A 23,427-nucleotide genomic window follows, 5' to 3' on the forward strand; every position below is an offset into this window, starting at 1 on the left:
TGTTTGGCTTATAATATCCATTACAAAAAAATATATATATCCTAGTCCTAAAGAAGATGCTGTTTTAGATACAAATTACACAACTCGACGAGTAAAACCAATTACTTAGAAAGAGGCAACAGAAAATTGAAGCCTGCATTTTCACGAATTAAAGGTGGCGGCTCAATGTCTGAAATACTAATCTGATCCATTGTTTTAGAGATATCATCAACTGAGAAGGGTATGCTGCATTATTAATCAAGTGTCAGTTGCAAACATTGTTTTTAATTTTAAAATTTTAATATCAGGCAATTATAAATAAATGTAACCACATTTCATTGTCATCTTTTACCTTGAATCATCATCAAGCAGAAATGAACTGCTAACTGCATTGTTTGAATCTTCGGCCATTAACACCCTCATGGAAGATATTACCTTTGGATCAAAAAATCAGACATCACAGATAATCCATATATTCTTTAGTCGTTAGAAATTACGGCCACAAATAAAGAGGCCTGTTAGGGAAGTCTAAATAAAAGCATTTTATTCGTAGCCACGATTACAATTAGCGTAGGTGCTGTCTAATATACACTGTTTTCGCTTTTAAGTAGTAAATATATAGAAATTTCTCTTCATACGACCACCCATAGTATAAAAATGATGATGGTTTTAGACTTAGTGGATTAAAACAGAAAACTGACCATCTTACACGGGAAAAACAGACAATGTGAAGGAAGATTAACATAGACTTACATCTGGTGAAAGGCTATGTGTGCCATACTTGTCATCCCAGAACATAGTGCTTATTCTGTAGAGCTGTTGAATACTGAGAACCTGCGAAGAATCTACAACTGTGAAGCAGCGGATCATATTCAAGACTAAAGGAAACAGTTCATCTTTTAGAATGCAATAGCCACTTACTGGGCAAAGATCATGACTTATTTCATCCAATGTCTTCTTTGGCTTCTGATTTATGACCTATATCAAGAATTAGATATTAGGAAAAGCTACAGGCATCACCAACCTACAGTCAGCTTTGGAACTGTTTTTCATTGATATGAAGTTTAAAATTTTCTGTCATTCGAAAGAAACACATGTCATTTGTACATCTCTAGATATCTCTAAACTTCCTTTTTTCCAATGATCTATATGGCTTACTTCTTCCTATGCGTAGTAAATCAATATCAACCAGAACCTTATACCCCAAAAATGATCATTCAGATTGCAGTAGAAAAGGAAAGAAAAAAATTCAAGCAACGCCAAAACAAAGCACTGCTGGTGAACCTAATTCGCATATTATTAAAGTTATTGCACAGAATTAGCCCATCATTCAAACCACTGCTACAATCAAGCCATCATAATTCTGATCTATTTTGAATTTAAATATAGCTACAGATCAGGAACTGTTTTGATTATGTAATTATATAGATTTATTACTGTTGTAAATCTCTCCTGTAATTATGCAAATACTCAGCTATATAATGTACAACATATACAGCAAATAAGATAAGGAAAAACAATTTCTACATGGTATCAGCCTAGGTCTAAGACTAAGATCCTTCACTCTTCCCTTCTTCTTTTCTATCTTCATCTTTTAACTATATCTCATGGCTCCTCTTTCTGCTTCTTTTCCCTCTCAAAACACAGCTCAATTCACTAAACTCACCGAAACCAATTACTTGATATGGTTGAGACAAATTAAGCCTTACCTTCATGGTGCAAAATTCTGGGGATATGTTGATGGCTCTATACCACAACCATCACAAACTATAACCACTGCTGCCACTCAAACTGAACCGGCTACAGAAGTCCCTAACCCAAAATATGATGAATGGTTCACAGTCGATCAACAAATTGTTAGCCTCATCACAACTTCTCTAACTGAAAGTGTCTCGCAGCTCACAATCGACTTTGATACATCTAAAGAAATCTGGGATTGTTTAGCCAGTCACTTCTCACAGCGTTCTTCCGCTAGTGCTTCCAGTCTAAAACTCCAACTCCTTGAACTCAACAAAGGTTCTCAATCAGTCGATGATTATCTTCGTCATGCCAAGTCACTCGTTGATCAGTTGGCAGCCATCAACAAACCCGTCTCTGATGAAGATCTAGTGCTGGCTACACTTCATGGGCTTGGACAAGACTACCTTATGCTCAGAACAGCTCTCTCACAACACTCATCTCTTCCTACTTTTACTGAGCTCCGGGCACGAATATTTGCCTTCAATGCCCAGCAACCAAACCGCCAAGAACCAGGAACAGTGACAGCTCTCTTTCACAACAGTAATACCTGTCGTGACAATCGCTCACAGAATGGGCGAAATTTCAATCGATCCAAGCGATACAACTCAGGACGCAACTTCCAGCCATTACAAAACAACTTTCCTTCGCAACAATTCACGCCACAGAATCAAGCTTTTGGACCTTACTCACCCTCAAGTTGGGCTACTCGTCCTAAACAATCGGATGGAATTCTCGGACCCATTCCAACATGGTGTTCTAATTGTCACACAAATCAGCATGGACAACAACAATGTCCCCACAAGTTCATAGGTCCAACTACAGTTGCACCATTCGCAGGAGCCCATTTTGCAGCTGATCCAAATTGGTATCCGGATACCGGGGCAACTCATCATATGACTACCATGCCTGTCAACAATCCTAGAGAATATGGTGGTCCACATAATGTGTATATGGGTAATGGGGACTCAATGTCCGTTTCTCATACTGGTAACCTACCAATTTCCTTAGGCTCTTCTCAGTACTCGTGGCAAAATGTCTTTCACGTTCCAACTCTCTGTAAAAATTTATTATCAGTTGCTCGTTTTACCAAAGATAATCATGTCATATTTCTCTTTGCCCCTGATTTTTATCAAATATATTGCTTATATTCTGGTCGTCTATTATTTCAGGGCCCTTGTAAAGATGGGTTATATCCACTTCAACCGTCTCACGCATCTTCTGGTCCACAAGCTCTAGCTGCTATACACTCCTCCATCTGGCACAACCGTCTTGGTCACCCATCATATGATGTATCATCTCGTTTAAGCTCTACTATCGGATTTAAAACTTCTTTTCACACCTTCTGTAGTGAATGTACCCTTAGCAAATCTCATAGATTACCTTTTAAAAATGATCAGTCCTTTGCTGATTCTCCCTTTTATATTGTTCATAGTGATGTATGGTCTTCATCCACTTCCTCTACTTGTGGTTTTAAATATTATGTACTCTTTACCGATGAATTTTCTCACTATTCTTGGATATACCCAATGCATCGGAAAAATGAAGTACTCACTCACTTTAAAAAATTGGTTGCAAAAATCAAGACTCTCTTTGATAAGAACATTAAATTCCTCCAAAGTGATAATGGAACTGAGTATGTTAATCATGAATTCACTAAATATTGCAACTCTTTAGGAATTCAACAACGATTTTCATGTTCCATAACAAAATGACCTAGCCGAGAGAAAACATCGCCATATTGCAACAATGGCTCGAACTCTTCTTCTTACTTCTGCTGCTCCACATAAACTTTGGGTTGAAGCTGTACTTACCTCTGTCTATTTAATTAATCGTCTTCCTACCTCTATCCTAAATTGGGACACTCCACATCATCGCCTTTATGGTATTCATCCTTCATACTCATCTCTTAGGATTTTTGGGTGTTCATGTTTCCCTTATCTCGATCCATATGTTTCTGATAAATTATCGAGTCAGAGTTTAGAATGTGTCTTTTTAGGTTATAGCCATCAACATAAGGGTTATAGGTGTCTCGATCCTAAAACTGGTCGTCTCTATATATCCAGACATGTTATATTTAATGAAAGTTCTTTTCCATACAAAAATATGCAGGTACAAGCACCTGACCCATTGGAGTTTGCTCTTTTACCAAGCCCAACTACTTTTGGGAGGCCATCAGAAGGCCCATCACAGCCCAGGTTTAATTCTCAACCAAATGAATCATCTCCTGGCTTTCACGGGACACCACTGATGTCAGTTAACAATTCATCTGCACCAATCCATCCCTCAACCTCCACTAATACATCACATGTGATCACATATCACCGTCGCAATAAGTCCCTATCCAACACAAATCTGAATGTTGTGATGACGGAAACCAGACCAGAAACGCCACAAACTGAATCAGACCCAATACCACATGCTCCAGTAGTCCAAGAATCAGCCATACCAACAGATGCTCCAGTACCAGTCCATCCACCACCAACTAAGCATTTAATGATTACCCGTTCTAAAGCTCGCACACTTCCACAAGAGATTCAAACTGATAGAACTACAAAACATCCTGTTCCTCAAGCTCTTCTTAGTGTCATTAAACATTCTGAACCAACATGTTATACAAATGCTTCCAAGCATGCGGTGTGGCGCAATGCTATGACAGAAGAAATTAATGCACTCTTGAAGAATGAAACTTGGATTCTTGTGCCTCCATCATCATCCTATAACACCGTCGGATGTAAATGGGTATTTCGTACCAAATACAATCCAGATGGTACAATAGACAGACATAAAGCCCGGCTAGTTGCCAAGGGATTTCATCAACAACAAGGCATGGATTACGAAGAAACATTCAGCCCGGTTATTAAACCAGCCACGATTTGAACTGTCCTTTGTCTTGCAGTCTCTAGAAGATGGAAGCTTCGCCAATTAGACGTCAAAAATGCATTTTTACATGGATTTCTAAAAGAGGATGTTTATATGACCCAGCCTCCGGGGTTTGTCGATCAATCCAGACCCGATTATGTTTGTAAGCTTCTTAAGACAATCTATGGTCTTCGTCAGGCTCCATGGGGTTGGTTTGAACGTATGAAATCATTTCTCATCTCTGCTGGTTTTGTTCAAAGTTTGGCTGACCCCTCTCTCTTCATATTCCGTCAGGGGAATCAGACTATATATTTTTTGCTATATGTTGATGACATAGTGATCACAGGCAGCGATGATAAGCTTATTCAGGAATTAATTGATGCCCTAAGCCGTAATTTTGATATCAAATATTTGGGCCCTTTGCATTATTTTCTTGGCCTACATGTTACCACACTAATTGACGGACTACATATTAGTCAGCTGAAGTATGCTCATGACATTCTACTCAAACATGACATGCTCCATTCTAAAGCAGTTAGTACACCCATGTCATCTAAAACACTTCTCACTTCCACTGATGGAGACATACTTCCTAATGCCACTGTCTTCAGAGAAATTGTAGGCTCTCTCTAGTACTTGACTATAACTCGGCCTGATATTGCCTATGCAGTTAACTCCATTTCTCAGCCAGCCTCGCACCTCTCATTTGCTCGCTGTCAAGCGCATACTTCGGTATGTAAAAGGTACTCTAGACCAAGGCCCGTTTTTCCGTCCTCAAAGCCAACCAGCAAGTCTTAGTGCATATCAACATCTGGCTATCTTTATTTTCTAGGCAACAATTTGGTCTTTTGGTGTTCCAAAAAGCAGCCCACAATTGCTCGTTCTAGTGCGGAGTCCGAATACAGGGCACTCTCTCATGCTAGTGCAGAAACAACTTGGCTAGCTTTCCTGTTATATGAACTTGGAGCTCGCTTGCATTTTCCAATACTTCTGTATTGTGATAATTTAAGTGCAAAATACAAGGCCTCCAATCCAGTTTTTCATGCACGAACCAAGCACATTGAACTAGATTATCATTTTGTTCGGGAAAAAGTTGTTGTCGGCAATCATCGTGTCTGCTATATCCCATCTGTTGATCAGCCAGCTGACCTCCTAACCAAACCACTTTATAAGCACCGACATTTTCTTCTCACTAACAAACTTGTCCGACAAGGCCCGTCCAGTTCGCGGGGATATTAAAGTTATTGCACAGAATCAGCCCATCATTCAAACCACTGCGACAATCAAGCCATCATAATTCTGATCTATTTTGAATCTAAATATAGCTACAGATCAGGAACTGTTTTGATTATGTAATCATATAGATTTATTACTGTTGTAAATCTCTCCTGTAATTATGCAAATACTCAGCTATATAATGTACAACATATACAGCAAATAAGATAAGGAAAAACAATTTCTACACATATATATAACACGTAGTCTAAAAGGCTCTTAAACACCATGCAGAGTATTAAATGCAATACCAGGAACCCAATAGCCTGTCTTATATGCTTAAGCTCATCCCATGCTGAACCTGCAAACTGCATATTTGTTTCTAGCATCAGACGGGAGAGCAAAGGAACATCATGAAGAAACTAAAAACGCAAAAAGAGGTTACCTCAGCAGTTGCCTTGTAGCACCAATTTTCCAGTTCTGACAGTCCAGTTTTAACATACTCACCGTTACTAAATGAGCAGCATTCTCGTCTAAGAAGAAGGCTGCAGTCAATAAAGAGGATAACTAAAAGGTGGTAATAAGTTGACAGCCATATAAATATATATGTTATAAACAATGATTGAAATACTACAAAACAGAGAACCTGTTAAAAAGTTGCACATTGATGAAAGAGAATATCTGAGTAAATACTTTGCGAACCAAAAACGAAGGTACCTAATAAAGAAAAACATATGATGGAACTTTGTAAGTTACATAAGGGTAATTCAAAATACCGAATCATCACATCCAACATAAAATATAGGACTGGCATTTTTTGAGTAACCAGAAGAGTGAACGGTAACCATTATTTTTTTGTTTTGCTAATCGTAAACCTATTTTCAACAAACAAGAAGCGTTCAAGGACGAAAAATAGAAGTGGACACGTTTAAGATCAGTGATTTTAAAATCAATGAAACTCCAGTACATCAGAAACACATAAAAGTTTATTTACATTAGCATGAAATAAGTCAAGGATGTCATAATGCAAGAGTCTATAAAAAGCCGGTCGGATTTTGTTTCCTCGTTCGAGTTAGAGTGAAAGCTCTCAGAAGAATCTTCCAACCGCCCTTTGATAGTTTAACTGTGGTATGTTGCTTTCAAGCCATGCCAATACGCCTTAGGTTTATAGGAAGATGGTTAGCGATTTAAATAGAACTTCTGATTGTGTTCTATTATACTTGTCCCGTAGCAAAAAAAAGACTTAATTATAACTTGAACCTTAAAATATGATGTTGTGGTACACATAAACCTTTGAAGAAAAAAGTCGTGCACATTAACCCCTTACGAACCTAATTTGTACATCGTGACCCTTTCTCCAACAAACACTCCTGAATCGTTAAATGTTAGGTATCGGATGAGGGTAATTTCGGAAAACAAATTAGACCGATATGTATTATGTATATAGTAGAGGGGTTAATGTGTTTGGCGTGAAATGGACTTACAACTTTGGAGGGAAAATATCAATTTTTTTGCCCACAAAACCCTGGCTAAAAATGTGACATTTCATAATTTAAAACTTTTGGTCGGAGCAAGGGTTATGATGTATACATTTGGTACATTAGAGGTTGATGTGTAAGACTTTTTTCTTTAGGGGTTAATGTGTACATAGTATCAACTTCAAGGTTTAAGTTATAATTAAGCCCCAGTAATTAGTGCACAGTAATTTCAGCACAAAGGAAGTTGGATAAGCCATGTAAAGAGTACAAATCTAATTTAAACATGGAAAAAAAGACAAATGGTCTATCACTTACATGATTAGACTTTAACAAACTCAAGAAATTTCCAATACTTTTTACTATTCCTTGCCAGTGACCAGTCAAAATTTCTTGGGCAGCAGCATTTGCAAGTGTACGAGCCGTCCCCTTGGCTTTGATTAAGCTCGCCCTGGATATTCTGGGTGCCTACACCATTTAATTATCAAACGATTGAAAACCTTTAATTGTGTGTGTGTGTTGGTGTAGTGGTTCGAGCTCTTGGCTTCCCTAAGGGAGGTCATGATTTCAAACCTCGGGGTGTGCATGTATTGTAACTATCAAAAAAAATCTTTAGTACTCCAGGAGATGTATACACAATACCTGTATACACAAGCCAAGCACAGGAGAAATCTCTTTCTTTAGGTTATCACGAATCATGCCATATATCTTTTCCACATAAGCTGCTAACTGTTGTTTAAAAAGCAAAGCAGGATATTTGGCTTCAACTTGGCGTAGTGCATCCACTCCACCAGTCACCTCACCATTTGCGGAAGAAAGGTCAGTGCCAAGTGGAATTCCACGAAAGCTCTGAAGAATTAAATATTGCTTATGTTACAAAGTCTGCTGCATAGTGCAATTTTAAATTCATAATATAAAGATTTTTTACCCGGGTCATCCTCCCAAATAAACTTGATGGTGATCGCCGATGTTGTGGAGTCATACCAGCAGCAGCACTCGCTTTCAGTGTACGTTGCAGCATGAACAACAGTGTGGATGCATTTGATAACCAATATGCCAAGTTTTTGTTGTCATCTTGTGTCTACAATCACGGAAGTATAATCAAGATTAGACAGAACGTTTAAATTAGAGTAGCATGCCATGTCCAAAGAAGAAGAACATATACAAACCTCAATCGCATGGCCAATGGTCTGTATAATTCTGTCAAAAATGCTAGCCCTTTCTACTTCAAATGATCTCCAGTGCCTCAGGCATTTGTATATGATGCAGGCTGCAACAGGTCTGCCTTTCGAGAATCCTAAAGGCTGTGCAATACAACGGATAAGCAAATCTTGATACTCCTGCTGTTTTTCGTTCAGTGATTTTTGGGGCCACTCCTCTACCTCAGCCTGTTCCTTGAGTTGTTGTATTGGAGGGCTTGGGAGATCCTGTTACAAACCATTTGCAATATAAATAAAATCCCAGTAACTGTGGCATAAGTAGACAGAATTCTGTAATTTTTGACTTACTATAGCAGCTTTTGTGAGTTCTCCCCTCTGCCAATTCAAAGAGTAGAAAATAAATTAATGAGATGAATAATACTCAAGATTTAGTAGTAAATGAATCTTTTCTTCAGGATTACCTGAATAAGTGATTTGGAACGGTTTGCAAGCAACTTATGACTTTGTGCCACAGTCAAAACCTTCTGACGAAGAGCTTTATTTTCTGCCTCTAATTCTTGTAGGACCTTACTATTCTCTGCCATGGACAGAGCTTGCTGACGAAGAACTTGATTTTCAGACTCCAAGTTGGTGAGCTTCTCTTCAAACCTATTTGAAGAAGGAAAATTATGTTATAACAATCCTACATTATGACACTATAACGAATATTTTTGATTGGTCAGAGGAAAGGGAGATATTGATTCCCGTTGCATGTAACTGTTACATAACATCCTTAGAAAGTAACATCTCTGAAGAAAAGACAAACTGAAATGGTTGCACAGAAACTATGTCCTATCGAAACAGCAATGCAAATAAGAACTCAAAAGACATACCCCTCTACTGCTGGGTAATATTACAAATATTACATAATGTTAGCAAACTCAAGAATGGAACTTGATAGAAATGATACTGCAGAGGCACAAGTAAGCTGAATGTAAAATTGTGTCAAAAATATCAAATTGTCTAACAGTTGGATATTGAGTGTAATATGAAACCCATAACGTAATTCGTTAATTCATGAGTATGCAATTTAACATTGACTTTCATATGAATAAGAGCAAAGACTTCCAAAGGTAGACAGAATACCCGGCTTCCATTTTTTTAACGGAATTAAAAAGGCAAGAAACAAGAAGCTCATTAATATGTCCTTCTCAGCCTACATTGTACATTATAACTTATCACACAATAGAAAATGCTCACTGTTAAAAGAGCCAATGACAAGGCCATGATATCTAGTACGATTACGGAAATGCAGAAGCTAGATTCCTAAATCATAATTCATATAACCTGCCCCTTCATAAATACATAGATTAGAATTTAAAGAATATGCTGACAAACTTTTCATTTTTTGAGTAAAGCCCACAGTTTCAAAATTATCTAAGAGCAGTTCAAACTATCTTCCACTATACATATATATTACCTATGTAGACCATTCACAATTTTTCTTCGGCATGTTTCACTGTAAACAAGAAGGTTTATGGGGTCTTATCGACAACCCCCAATTTCCTCCAACCTCCCCATTCTTTTAAAAAGCTCGAAAAACATTAACATGTATTACTTTCTGTTAATAAAATACCCGCCCATATTTTTTGCCCGGAGAACTTCTATGGATATATTAAGACAATATTAAAATATACTTATATTCTGAAAGTTTTTTTTTGGCAGAGAATTCTAATACTAAAATTTATATACAAAAAAAGAGAGAGAAAAGTTATAAAAAAATATTATGTGCGTGTATTGTTTTTTAACTTCTTAATATACATACAAAATTTAAAGTCACAAATTGTGGGTTGATTCTGAGAAAGAAAATGGTTGTCTTGTCTTGCCTTTAATCAACTCAGCTGGTGAGCAGACCCTTTAGCATCAACAGATTTTAAGAAGGGAGCCACAGGAGTTATAAACTTGCAAACCACTTTGAAATTCACATTCTATATCAAATGGATAACTGGTTGGAAATAAAGAGAAAAAATAAAGAACCCGGGAAAAGATCAATAGAAGTTTGCTACCCGAATTTTAGGCTAAAGAATTGAACATTCAGTGCTAAGAAACATAAGCAACTTCATCAGATCAGGTATATTCATTATGCACTTTGATAAGGAAATAAGCACTTTCCAAATATAAACACTAGAAATAAACTTGAAAACTATGTAATATTACTACCTGTTCAAAGATTCCTGAAGTTGATGAACTCGTTTTTCAGTTTCTTCCAACTTTTGACGCTTTTCTTCACTTGAATCCATAGCTGCTGCATACTTTCTTTCACAATCATCAGCTCTCTCTCTTTCAGATTGTAACAATGCCTGTACAATGAAGGTTTGATGAACTCTTATGTTATCTTAATATACACATGTACTAACTTTTAGCTAACAGGAAAGTACTCGTACTTTCTTTCTTCCTATAATAATTAAGTATATAACATGAATTTTCTATAATTTTTTTGCTGTTACATAAGAAGTTTTTACTTTCCATATCTAATATTATCGCGGTGTTATAGTTTTAGTTTTACAAGATATAGACTTCCCAAACAATTTCCTTAGTACAGAGTTGAAATGCTTATAAATTTAATTAGTGGGAGGCAGGTTTAACATGAGGAGTTTGTTGTTGAAAATACTCTGTGCACAAGGATTGCAGATTAATTATGATATCAACTTGACAAGATATGACGATTCTTCAGGAGACTCGTGATCTCGCAGAGGATATTACATCAACAAGGACATTAAATAAGAAAGTTGACAGACACTATGTCACAATAATGATACCAAATAACAGTATGTCTACACATGCTGAACAAATGGTAAGAGATGCAGAGATTATACAGTGATTAAAACCAGCATTACCTTTAAGGTTTTAACTTCGACACTTAAAGCTTCAATCTTTTCGGTATCTTCAATATGAACTGGGGTTTCCTTCACAGCTGCAGCCGCCTCTTCAATTGCTTTTTGTGCAGCTTTACGTTCCTTGACAAGCAATGCGTTAGTTTCGTCAACTTTGTTTTGCATGCCTTGTAGCGATTTCTGCAACTTTGTTATCTCCTGTCCTTTTGCCTCTTCTAAATCAGTCTGTATGAGTGACCAGATCAAACTTTAGGCGTCAAGCTCCAAGCCACCAACAAGCACAAATCTACTTTCTAATTTTTCTTAGGTATGTTATTTCTGTGAGGTTTTCTGCAGTACTACTTTCATATTAAGCAGTTACCTGTAAGCCTTAAGGCGAGGCCATATATACTCTCTTATATTGTATTTTATAGTTTAATTAATATTATATTTATGTGTAACGCTAGTTATCTAATATGTGTAATCCAATAAATGGCTCCTCTGAGGAAAGTCCTAATATGGTCTCAAGTTCAACGTTTGAGCCCTCCCACTGTCCCACACCCTGTTTTGAAAATTAACCTTTCAACCCCCTGCATTTTTTTATATGTTAATAACTCTTTGTTGTTTGTATGTCCAATCATATCAGTGGAGGAGGAGTGTTGAATATAACATATGATCTAAGAAGAGAAATAGATCAAAATGTCACAATTTCAGTAAAAAATGCCCAAAATATCACTTCTGAAAATTATTGCCCAAAATGTCACTCCAAAACGGGCTATCGTGTAGCGTTTAGAAAATAGGGCAAAACGCTACATCGTGTAACGTTTTGCCTCTTATTTTTTTTTACTTTCTAATGTGGCAACGTGACTCTAAGTCACGTTTTGTGTTTTGTATTTTTGTGTTTTGTTTTCTTATTTTAAGCTTGTTTTGGTGTATTGTTTAGGGGCTCGGAAACATCATTTAATATTACGTTTTTCAATATTGGTTTTAATTTAATATGTTTAGAATTTATAAATGATACCATAATTTAATAATTTTTAATATTTAGGATTCACCGATCCCCTTTTGGGTTTTAGAAATATTAAAAAATAAATTAATTAATGTTACACCGATTTAGGATTTAGGGTTTAGGGCTTAGGGCCTTTAGGCTCTAAACTCTAGAGCCTAAACCCTAGAAACCAAAAATGTAAATTTTAAATTAAATAATTTTAAATTTAAAAGTGTAATTTAATTTAATAATTTTTAACATTTTAGGGTTCACCAATCCCGTTTTGGGTTTTAGAAACAATTTAAATAATTTTTTAATATTTTAGGAATTAACAATTTTTTATTTGAGATTAAAAATATTTATTTTAAAAAAAAATCATGTGTAAAACGCTAGATGAAATAGTGATTTGGGGCCAAAACGTTACATAATATAGTATTTGGTGCCAAAACACTACTTAGTGTAGCGTCTTGTCCTTATTCTTTTTAATTGACAAAGACATGAACGTTACTTCAAGTAACGTTTTGCTTTTAATAAAAAAAAGAGACATCATAACAGTGTTTAATGTAGCTTTTTGCTTGTTTAAAAAAAAAAAAAAACAAAATGTGGAGCGAAGTACCGTTATACCAAAAACGCTAAACGAAGTGCCGTTATGAAATGATATTTTGGGCTATAATTTCCAGAAGTGACATTTTGGACCATTTTTGACCCCAAAGTGACATTTAGGGCCACCACCCATCTAAGAAAGCATCCTCTTAGCATCTTAAGGTTTCTTGAGAGTTACTTAATTAACATTTTTTAAGTTTCTTTCATGAGAAAACCAACTCAGAAGAGTCTAGATTCACATATATCTAATATGAAAGTGTACATGTTGTAACGCTACAATTTCACCTTGTAAGGCTGATATCTCATTTTATTTGAAATCGTACTAGTTGTGTTAAAAGAGCCATAATTATTATAACAGGTTTATCATGGAAATTTACAACTTTAGAAGAACTAAGATGACCGACATCTAGGAAGTCTTATGAATCCAAATATAAAATTTGATGAAGAAAATAAAATAAATTGTTTTAACAAAAGAATTACCCTCAGACGTTTTTCTAACTGCATGCGCCATGTAAGTTCTTCCACTTGTTTCTCAAGTTTAGTCTTTGCATCCCGGAGTGCTCCTGTTTCCCTTGCTTCCTAGAGATGTTAAGAATGCACATTTCATGTTCCACAAAAGATAAGAATCAAAGTAAGCAATTTTCTCTTTATCAATTATTATTTGTACAATTATAATCAAGTTAATATACTTCTTCAAAAATGAAAAAATAAGCTAACTAAATAATTAAGTTAAGAAATCCAGGACTACATTAAAATAATATAAATTTTATTATATTATGAACAAGATAGAAAATGATTGGTAGTGAGTCCCTAGCTTTGCACATCCTATTAAGTTAGTGTGTCTAATATAAATTTATCTTCTCTATTATCTCACTTTCCACTTGATTTATTTTTACACGTGTAACTCTTGTGGTACTACCATCGAGTGAATTAATGGTATCAAATTTAGAGAAACACCGGCTACAATAAGAATAAACTTATGATAAGACATGACGGCTTATATTGCCACATCTAATGACACCATTTTTTAACAAAATCCTTGTGTGTTGCACAACACATTTAGCTTTCCATCAACTAATGTTAGGAACTTGGGATTGAGAAATGGTGCGTAAGTTATTAAAAACACATTTATATATTATAATGTGATTGTTCAATGTTGTATAAAAATACATTTGAGATTTCATGTTTGGTTGCATCATTGACTTTTTCCTATGATGCATAAAAGTAGAGAAAGAATACAAGTATATTCTACCTCATAAATAGAGATATTAAGTTTGTAAAATATCCAACTTTATGACATTCATATAAATTACTTTATCAATTTTAATATTTGTTTTACCATAGAATGACAACAAAACTATTACCAACCCTAACTGATAACCAACAGATTCTGCTTCTACTTAAATGCTAGGTATTCAAACTTAGTACTGTATACCTGAGCGCTCAAGCACAAGTATATTATCACATGACTATTGACTACATAATATTATATAAAATTCATAATTTATCTCAAGTTTATGCAAGCAAGTATCCATGCAATCAGCATCCTAGAGTTAAGAAATTGCAAAATATAAACTACCTTGTACGAGTATAACATTTACTATCACAATGCTGAAACTCACCATTTTCAATTTCCGAAGCTCCTTTCGAGCAATCCTCCCTCTCCATCTGCATTGTGTGACAATGGACGCCCTAATCAATTTCTTATAGTATGCTAAGGTTTTATGACCATGCCAGCGCGCCTGCATATGTTGCTTCTTATCAATAACAGAGTCTGGATAACCAATTTACCTAAAGATCGAGACAGAATCCAAATACTGACTTGTATCATAGTTGCCGCGGTATGTTCCTTTTTATTTCTGAACTTCTTATGGGAAGCCATTGCCCGTATACCTGTCTGGATCACAACAACTGATATTTTGAGTTTATTGTAGGACATCTTTTGATGGTGTCCCTTCAATTTTGTCTGAATTTTAATAGAGGCTGCTTCCCGTCTCATATTTCCATATAATTTGCAAGCAAGTTTTCCTAATTTATATTAAAAAAAATATTTAATGACACAAAATATACAAAACAAAAATAAACAAAAAGATCCGGTGAAAAAAATCATTTAATAAGGTAAGTTTCATGCTAATGATGTTTGATGACAAATTATGAAATACTAAACAATCAGACAAACCTCTAGAGAAGGCTTGCATACATATCGCGGCCTTCCGCAAAGCAAGAAAATATTTTCGGGCAATAAAAGTTTTAATCTTTCTTTGGATAATCTTGGCTGCACCACTAAGCTTTAATGCTCTACGTGCATCTAAATCAGCCATCTGCCCGGCTCTTAAAAAAACTTTTGTCTTCCCTATCTGGGAGAATCATTTGTAACATTATGTATTGCCACAACATCAAACTGATAAGTAAGATCATGAAACTACAATGAACTCATCAAACAAAATAAAAAAGTAAGCATGTGTGTACTTTTCTCTCTACAATACCCATTTTTTTTAGCCAAATGTGATATTTGAAGCCATGCACAGAGATTCAGAAAATGAATTCTTGATCCGAATTTTTATCATAAAAGCTTGCAGAGATAAATTACCAACTTGAATCAAATAAATGCACCATAAGAGACCTCCAGATTAAAAGTTTGGAATTGTTCAATAGATCGGACTAATATATAAGATGGCTCACTACTTTGATGGATGATAATGCATTATGTACTTCAATAATGCAAGTGTATTCTCCACAAGATGTTAAACTGTCAAATCTTTGCAAAATATATAGAACATTGCTAAAAGAAGCCTTAAAAATAATATGCTACTTCGGAATAAAGGCAATCAAAGGAATAAGAAATGTAAGCTTAGAAGCTGCCAATTTGACCTAATTACCTGAGCTCCTTGGAGTCCCGTCTTATCCAAAATCTTTTTGCATGCTATCTTTTCCTCAAGACTACAAATACCATAAATTCATATGTGAGAACCTAGCGATGTTTAATCAGCCAAATTACTAAGTTTCAAGGGATGGACTGTTGAACTAGTTAAGGTATTAATATATAATTTGTATCTTGAGCTCGTACTTACTTCTTTTCCAAAACTTTCGGTACTAGAAGACCAAATCGGTTTGCAAATTCAAAAAAGGACTTTCGAGTTGGATATCCAGCACAACTGATTCTAATTGCCTCTAGAACACCCTGTTTGATCAAAAACTTGGTAATTAGCAAAAAATATATTAATGATAATAGTCATATACCTATTTTGAACTCACCCCACAGCGCAGTTGTTGCATAACGTTGACATTCTCAAAGACAGAAGGCTTAAGAACATTGTTGGGTTTCACACATCTAATGTAATGGGGTTGTGTAGAATTAAGTGTTTCCATCAATTGTTGAAGTTGTACCTAGACAATAAAATAAAAATGTCAGTTTTTCTGACAAAAAAAGAAATGTCAGTTTTAGGATACACAGAACGACCACACTTTAAAGAAACAGTTGTCCACTTACTAGCTTGTTAATGTGAAAACCATTACAATCGTAAAACCATCTCTGACCCATTACACTAAATAGTGTAACTTTTAGACTGTTTTTAGTGTGAAAATTACACTTTACGAAATCAATTTCAACCCATCTAAAAGGGTGTCTTTTGTCTAAAAGAAGACATGATATTTTAACTTTTCCAAAATTTAGTGTTTCGTTAGGATATAATAAGTTAAAAAATGGGACATAGAGAAAATAAATTTGTTTTTGTTGACATATGAGGGCATAGTAGGAATTTTGAAAGACACCAAATTTAGCGTAAAAGTTGCACAATATATAAACAACTCCAACCCAACTACAAAATAGTGTAAAACCAATTCTACCCCAATACTATAATAGTGTAAAAATTACACCAAATGAATAGTGTGACACCATATTTGGTATCCTATAAGTACATTTGCCGTATTTTTTACACCAAATTTGGCATCTTTCATATTCCTACTATACTCTCATGTGTGTTAACAAAAACGAATATATTCGCTTCTGGACTCATTTTTATCTGATTATATCCCAACAAAACACTAACTTTCGGAAAAGTTAGAATATTATGTCAAAAGATTCTCTCTTAGTATAATATATAGTGTAAATGGGGTATAGTTTATTTTGTGAATGGTGTAATTTTCACATTAAAAATAGTGTAAAAGTACAACATTTTAGTATAATGGGTTGGAGATGGTCCTAACACCAATTTAGGTGTCATATCAATTTTGTGTAATTTTAACACTCTTATAGTGTTTGGTTCGAGTGTGTTTTACACTAGAACTTGCACTATTTAGTGTTATTGTATTGGGATAAAGTTGCTCTAATCAATAAGAAAATATAGTGTTTACCTTAAACCTGGAACCTATAGATGAGAATTTGGAAGATTTATTTGATGCCTTAGGTGTCTCCGCAGGTTGTGGTGGGAAGAGACCTGCTACGAAGGAGCACTTGGAAGCACTCAACAAATCTTGATGTTCGGGAACAACATAGTCTTTATTTTTGTCCAGAAATTGATCAGACTGATACTGAACCTGGAATTAGTCAGCATTAAGAACAGAGTTAATGCATCAGAACCCCACACTAACAGCATTTTAATGAATAGGAAACAATTCATTATTAAAACCTCTCCAGCATAATGAGCAATATTGAAGTCAGTCCTTGACAATTTTGGTTTGATAAAGCGTTTATGAGCTTTGAAGGTCTGGTAAAGCTTTTGTGAAAACGTCTCATGGGTTGACTTTGGAAACATACTGAAAGAACACAAAATGCATTATATAAATAGAAAATCCATATCTGCAATAGTATTAACTATTAAGAAGCTGTTACAGCAGCACATAGTATAAACACATATATCAGCAAACTGTCAGACATATATAATCACATACGGAGCGAAGTTTGCTAGCGTATTACCAGGCTTCATCAAGTAGAGCAATAATTCCTCCAGGTTTCTGCAAAAAAGTATAAACAGTGTATCCGTGAAAACAGGTATGTAAAATGACTCACTACTCACTAGTAGCTGAAAAAGTATAATAGCATTACATAATTTTATACACACTAGGATATCTCAAAAAAGTGTACTGTTAAGAGAATGGTCAGCATGCAAAAGATGAGACATTATATAGAATACTGAGTGATACAATAGCATGATATTATGTAAAAGAATTATACACCAGGATGCAATTAAATTAGTTCCTTTAACAGGATTCCATCATCTGAGCAAAACAGCAATACCCCAGTGGTTTGAGTTTCAATACATGAGTTTATGAAGATTTTACCTTTTCAATCAGATCCAATACGTCTTGGTTATCAACAAATTCTATGTAACTCCAATCAATCTCTTCTTTTGTGTACTCTTCCTGTTCCATCTTGAATACATGCTGTTTATCACAAAAAAATAGATTTTGGTTTATGAAGTCATGTAGAATTGGTGCTGTACATAAACAATGCAGCAACTTTTACCTGGTTAAAATGTTGCTGCAACTTCTCATTCGTGAAATTAATACAGAACTGTTCAAAACTGCACAGATGAATATAAGTTAGAAAACCATATTTTATGAAAGGACATATTTAGACATAATACATTGACAAAATAAGTTTAATCTGTACGCAAAACGACGATTTAAACAAGTAGAAACTTGGGATAGAAGGGGCAACAGATGGCACAGAGGACACTTTCATTTCTGTTGCCAACTTGCTTTAACAGTTCACCAAAGTGAATAAATTTGATTCCATGATTGCAAACAAGAAAGAACTAATAGAATACAAATTTGATATTCCACTACCCCTCCCCCCCAAAAAAACACCTTCCCCGGAAGTCCAAAACACTCCAGAAACAAACTACACACTCTAGATATACATAAGATGGAACATTATTAAAAAATTCATTCTTGTTCTTCATATGTACCTGTTCTGTTTAAAGCTTTCAAAACCATAGATATCAAGAACCCCTATCAAGGATTTTGAATTAGGATCCTGTCCAATGGACACATTGATTTTATCAACCAGCCTGTCAATTTAAAAGTCATCACCCTCAGAATCATAACAATCATTCACAACTATAAAAACACACATGTCATTGATATAAGTAATATCCACTAAAATAATATCGTTTTACCAGTCAAACAACCGCGAGTATAAAGTCTTGGCCAAACCATCCCTGCCAACAACTGCAGCAACCGGATCAAGGCTTCTCTTAATAACTTCTTCTGGGGTTACCATTACACGTTTCAACAGCGCGTCTTCTAGAGCATTAAGCTCACACCTACCATTAAGTTGAATCCTCTAAACACAAGAAACTAAGAAATAATTCATATAAAATGTAAGAAAAGATGTTATTTATACTTGAGAAGTTCTACTGCCGTCTGAAGATGAAACTTCGACTTGCTGTCTTTTAGAATAGATGAATCAACTTCTTTCCCCTTAGCAAACTCCACATTACCAATATGGAGAATTGCAGCCACAACTCTGAAAATTGCTTCCTGATATATAGTGAGATGGATTAACATATGGAGTAAGAATCTGTGACAAAAAATTTCAAAAGAAGATGTTTTACCTGTTCGAATTCACTTATGCCAACTACATCCATGGCTCTCCTAGTGGCAAGATACTCTTCAGTATCATTAACACCAGAAAGTTCAAAACATTTAGTTTGATTAAGATAGTGAAATGACTTGGGACTTCCTAGCTTATATTTCTCCACTACCTGACAATGAAATACTATCAGAAGACTGTACTAGTAATAATTATGAGATTCGTGAAGGTGACAAACCTACCTCCGATGGAGCTGCACAAAGAAGGTAAAAACAATGATAGTTGCGTTCAGGATCTGAGACCTGGCAAACACGAGATCTCTCGAGAAGATAAGTTCTAATAGCTGCTCCGGATATTCTTCCCTGTTTGTCAAACTGAATCTCTACGAATTTGCCAAATCGACTGCCAATAATTAATCTACCAGATAAGGACCAGGAAGTTGTGGAAATGTATTTGTATCAAAGGTAGAAAGCAAGACTTTCGACCTGGAATTGTTATTTCTAACAGTTTTTGCATTTCCAAAAGCCTCTAGAACTGGATTAGACTGCACTTTAATTGATTAGAAGTCATATAGGAACTACATGAATGTTTAAAAGATAAAGCAATGAGTACGTATACTACAAAATCTCCTGTAGGATTAAAGAAAAGGAGGGAAACAGTAATACTAAGAAACTTCCTGTCAGATAATAGAAACGAAGAAACAGTGCTGCATGCTAAAACATTTAGGACCTAAAAGTAAAAACTGATTTCTTAACTCTTCATTCTTTCATAAAGGACATGATAATTTGTAAAATTAAGGTCAAGCTCTCAGAACCTAACCGACTTAAATAACAAAAATAAAAACATGTTATCATTTATCTATTAATGTCGAAAGTTTACCAAAGGGTTTCACCCACATATGCTGAGGAGCTTCATGTTTTTGGGTTGTTAATCGAAGTTCGAAGAGAATGAGGCATTTCTCTGGAAATGGCTGATTTAATGGTTCGAAAAGGATGTGGTAGTTCTTTGGAAATGGCTGATTATCTTATGATTGTGGACAAAAGAACACAGTAAATTTAACTCGTGAATAGATGGTTATTCATCTTATAAGAGTATTGCTGCTTCCTGATGTCCCTTTAGGTTTATTTTCTAGTTTACATGTTTTCAAGATAGATGGAAATACTAGTTATTCAATCTTTATGAATAGTGTTGCTTCAAAATGTCTCTTTGGCTTCTTTTCTAGCTTACGTTTTTCAGGATAGATGGAAACACTTATGTGCGGTGTACTTTGTTCCACTATATTAGTTTGTACTCAGACACCCTGGCCTTAGCATTGAAAATGTACTTAGAGTTACTAGGTGTTGAATATTTTCTAGAAACTAAGCAGTATATGTCAATTCAGAATTGCCCGAGATGACTTTCACTAAAACTTTCATCACGTATTGACTTGATCCTTGCTTGCTACTAGAAACCACATCACAATATTCCCTTCTCAAGTTATGGAGATGCCCGTGTTGTGCTCTTGCTTTTGATAGCACAGACTATGTTCTATTAGAATTTGAGCCTCAAAGACGGAGCCTTAAGCCACTTAACACTAATCTTAAAGCATTATATTATATCAATGGTAAATTAATAATCTTACTTCTAGTACTTGTTGTTCGACAGTCCGTCCTTCGGTGCTTTTTCGTCCACCTAAATAAGCAAGGTAACGCATAAGCATCTTGGTAGTTTCAGTTTTTCCAGCCCCACTTTCACCACTGACTAAAATGGAGTTGCTTTTGCCTTCTTTGATCATTGCCCTGATGATTCACCAATCAGTATTAGTTACTTATTTGCATATAGGAAAGAGTGACAGAATAGCAGAACATAAGAGAACCTGTAAGCAACATCTGCAATTGCATAAACATGAGGACTCAGCTCCCCGAATGGTGCTCCCTTGTATTGTTCCATCATGTGTGGATCATACAAATGAGGCAATTTTTGGAATGGATTAATTGCGATAAGAATACTTCCGGTGTATGTCTGCCATAATGCCAGAATAAGTTCTAGTACTATCAAAGAGACAAATTGGCTTCTGGCACCAGGAGGTTATGACAATTTCTTACATAGATTTCATTGAGTTGATATCTAGTTGCCAGATTCTGCAGAACTCCAGGCTCATGCAGATAAGATAGTTTTGTCATGTCATCAACTCCAGCAGGAGGAGCTTCATCATCCTTTGTATAGATATTAGATAACTTTGCAACGACCTAGTGAGCAGCAGAAACTTTTCCCAAGTCAATTTAAGTATAAAATCTTGATAGAAGATAATAAAATACTATACTTTAGCAACATCTGTCACTAGTTTACTTCAATGAGAAACTGTTGTGGTACTACTACCAACTTACTATCTTTTGCGTGTATTAAAGCATTAAAAGCTAATGATGAAAGCAAGAAGAAAATAGGAACCAAAATCTACAAGTAAAAATATTAAGTACGAGACCCTTTCAGAAACGCAACTAAAATATTAGAAAAAATCAAATAACTATCGCCACTGTTGTTCGCAATGGAGTAGCATGTATATGGACAGAGAAGTTTTTTATTATATGTTTAAACTTGTAATTAATTTTCTGCAATAAATTGCTAGTAGTTATGAATTTATAAACAGAGTGCATGAATAATAGAATTGGTAAAAGCATAATATATGCGCTACTCCATCTGTTCCAGAATAACAACACAAAATTCTAAAATCAATCTGAATCTTTGTAATATCCAAACTTGATAGCTGAATTTTGAAGTTTCAAAATTGACCATGGAAATTCATTCAATAGCTTAGATTTTAATTATTTTAACAATGATAACTACATTTCCACTACTTAAAATTAATTTTTTTTGGGTATTGGCCCTATATGGCACATTTGGGAGAAAAAATGCCCAAAATGGCACAACTTATAAAAATGGCCCAAAATATCACCCATAAACGCGCGATCGGGTAGCGTTTAACGCTAGATCGCCTAGCGTTTTGGTTTTTGCTTCTTTTTTTTCGCCCCATTAGGCTAATTGAACTAGCGTCTTTGCTTTTTATTTTCTTTTTCTTTTTTTGTCATGCTAAACGTTACTTTAAGTAACAATTTGCACAAATTTTATTTATTTTCGGTTAAACCGCTATGTCTTTTAATCGGTTTTTAATAATTCTAAAACCCAAATGGGAAATTTTTAAACCCTGAAATATTAAAAAATGTTAAATTAAGGTCCAAAATTTAAATAGAGTTCGGTTCCTAGGGATTAAATTAGGGATTAGCCTCTAGGATTTAGTGTAAATCCTAAACCCTAAATCGGTGTACCTTTTATTAATTTTTTTTTTAATATTTCTAAAACTTAAAAAGGGATTCATGAACCCTAAAATGTTAAAAAAAATTTAAATCGGATGTGTCTTTTATTTAATTTTTAATATTTCTAAAGGGATATTGAACCCGAAAAACTAAAAATTGTTAAATTATGGTACACCCTTAAATTTAAAAATATTAATTTAAAAATAATTGTTGAAAACGTAATATTAACTTGTGTTTCCAGCCTCAACATGACATACAATAAGAAACTTAAAAAAACTAAAAAAAGAAAGAAAAGAAACCACAGAAACACAACATGATGTAGCATGGTGGCATAATTAAATAAAAGAAAGAGTGGTCAAACGCTATACGAAGTAGCGTTTTGGCTGATTTTCAAAAAGTTACATGCAACCCTGTTTTGGAGTGCTATTTTGGGCCATTAATTTAGGTTATACCATTTTGGGCATTTTGTGTCCAAATTGTGTCATTTTGATCCATTTCTCAATTTTTTAAAGGGTTCTAGATTAATTTATAAAATAATAGCATTGTAATACATTAAAAAAAAAGATACATTTGTTTACATTTTTATTAGTCAGACATTATTATATTTGTTACTATGACATTATAATTATTTTAATTCTTATGAGAAGAAATGATTTTTATAAAATGAAATTGTATTCAATTAAAGCTAAATAGTTCAGGTGGAATAATAAAGCTTGTCGATTCAGCTGATT

General features: G+C 34.8%; 1 protein-coding gene across 4 annotated transcripts; it reads right to left on the reverse strand.

Moving 5' to 3' along the window:
* Window positions 1-33: 33 nt before the first annotated feature.
* Window positions 34-21,590, reverse strand: LOC141690312 (myosin-9-like). Of its 4 annotated transcripts, XM_074495048.1 has the most exons (36): window positions 21,491-21,590; window positions 21,262-21,407; window positions 21,028-21,184; window positions 19,892-19,950; window positions 19,645-19,808; window positions 19,429-19,574; window positions 19,218-19,354; window positions 18,991-19,137; window positions 18,781-18,882; window positions 18,336-18,393; window positions 18,152-18,253; window positions 17,787-17,824; window positions 17,500-17,626; window positions 17,225-17,407; window positions 16,127-16,258; window positions 15,943-16,052; window positions 15,751-15,811; window positions 15,051-15,228; window positions 14,694-14,899; window positions 14,494-14,613; window positions 13,352-13,450; window positions 11,305-11,526; window positions 10,628-10,767; window positions 8,890-9,076; window positions 8,777-8,803; window positions 8,438-8,695; window positions 8,197-8,349; window positions 7,911-8,117; window positions 7,587-7,736; window positions 6,440-6,510; window positions 6,239-6,338; window positions 6,105-6,161; window positions 901-957; window positions 733-813; window positions 332-414; window positions 34-225 (listed from the first exon to the last, which is right to left on the reverse strand). In XM_074495048.1, exons 1-36 carry the CDS (start codon window positions 21,566-21,568, stop codon window positions 102-104), a joined length of 4,467 nt encoding a protein of 1,488 aa, XP_074351149.1. In that variant the 5' UTR covers window positions 21,569-21,590; the 3' UTR covers window positions 34-101. The 4 variants fall into 4 exon arrangements, with proteins under 4 accessions (XP_074351149.1, XP_074351146.1, XP_074351148.1 ...); XM_074495045.1 differs by lacking the exons at window positions 21,028-21,184; window positions 21,262-21,407; window positions 21,491-21,590 and adding an exon at window positions 20,286-20,555; XM_074495047.1 differs by lacking the exons at window positions 19,892-19,950; window positions 21,028-21,184; window positions 21,262-21,407; window positions 21,491-21,590 and adding an exon at window positions 20,286-20,555.
* Window positions 21,591-23,427: the final 1,837 nt, after the last annotated feature.

This window comes from Apium graveolens, chromosome 10 (assembly GCF_009905375.1).
Source record: "Apium graveolens cultivar Ventura chromosome 10, ASM990537v1, whole genome shotgun sequence".
NCBI lineage: Eukaryota > Viridiplantae > Streptophyta > Magnoliopsida > Apiales > Apiaceae > Apium > Apium graveolens.

Bases quoted from the DNA above. Each gene is read 5' to 3' on its own strand.
- LOC141690312 (XM_074495048.1), bottom strand. From the start codon at position 21,568: ATGACAAAACTATCTTATCTGCATGAGCCTGGAGTTCTGCAGAATCTG. The intron at 14,614-14,693 runs GTCAGTATTTGG...CAACATATGCAG, and splicing joins CCGCGGCAACTATGATACAA to GCGCGCTGGCATGGTCATAA. The intron at 6,162-6,238 runs GTAACCTCTTTT...ACAAATATGCAG, and splicing joins GCTACAAGGCAACTGCTGAG to TTTGCAGGTTCAGCATGGGA.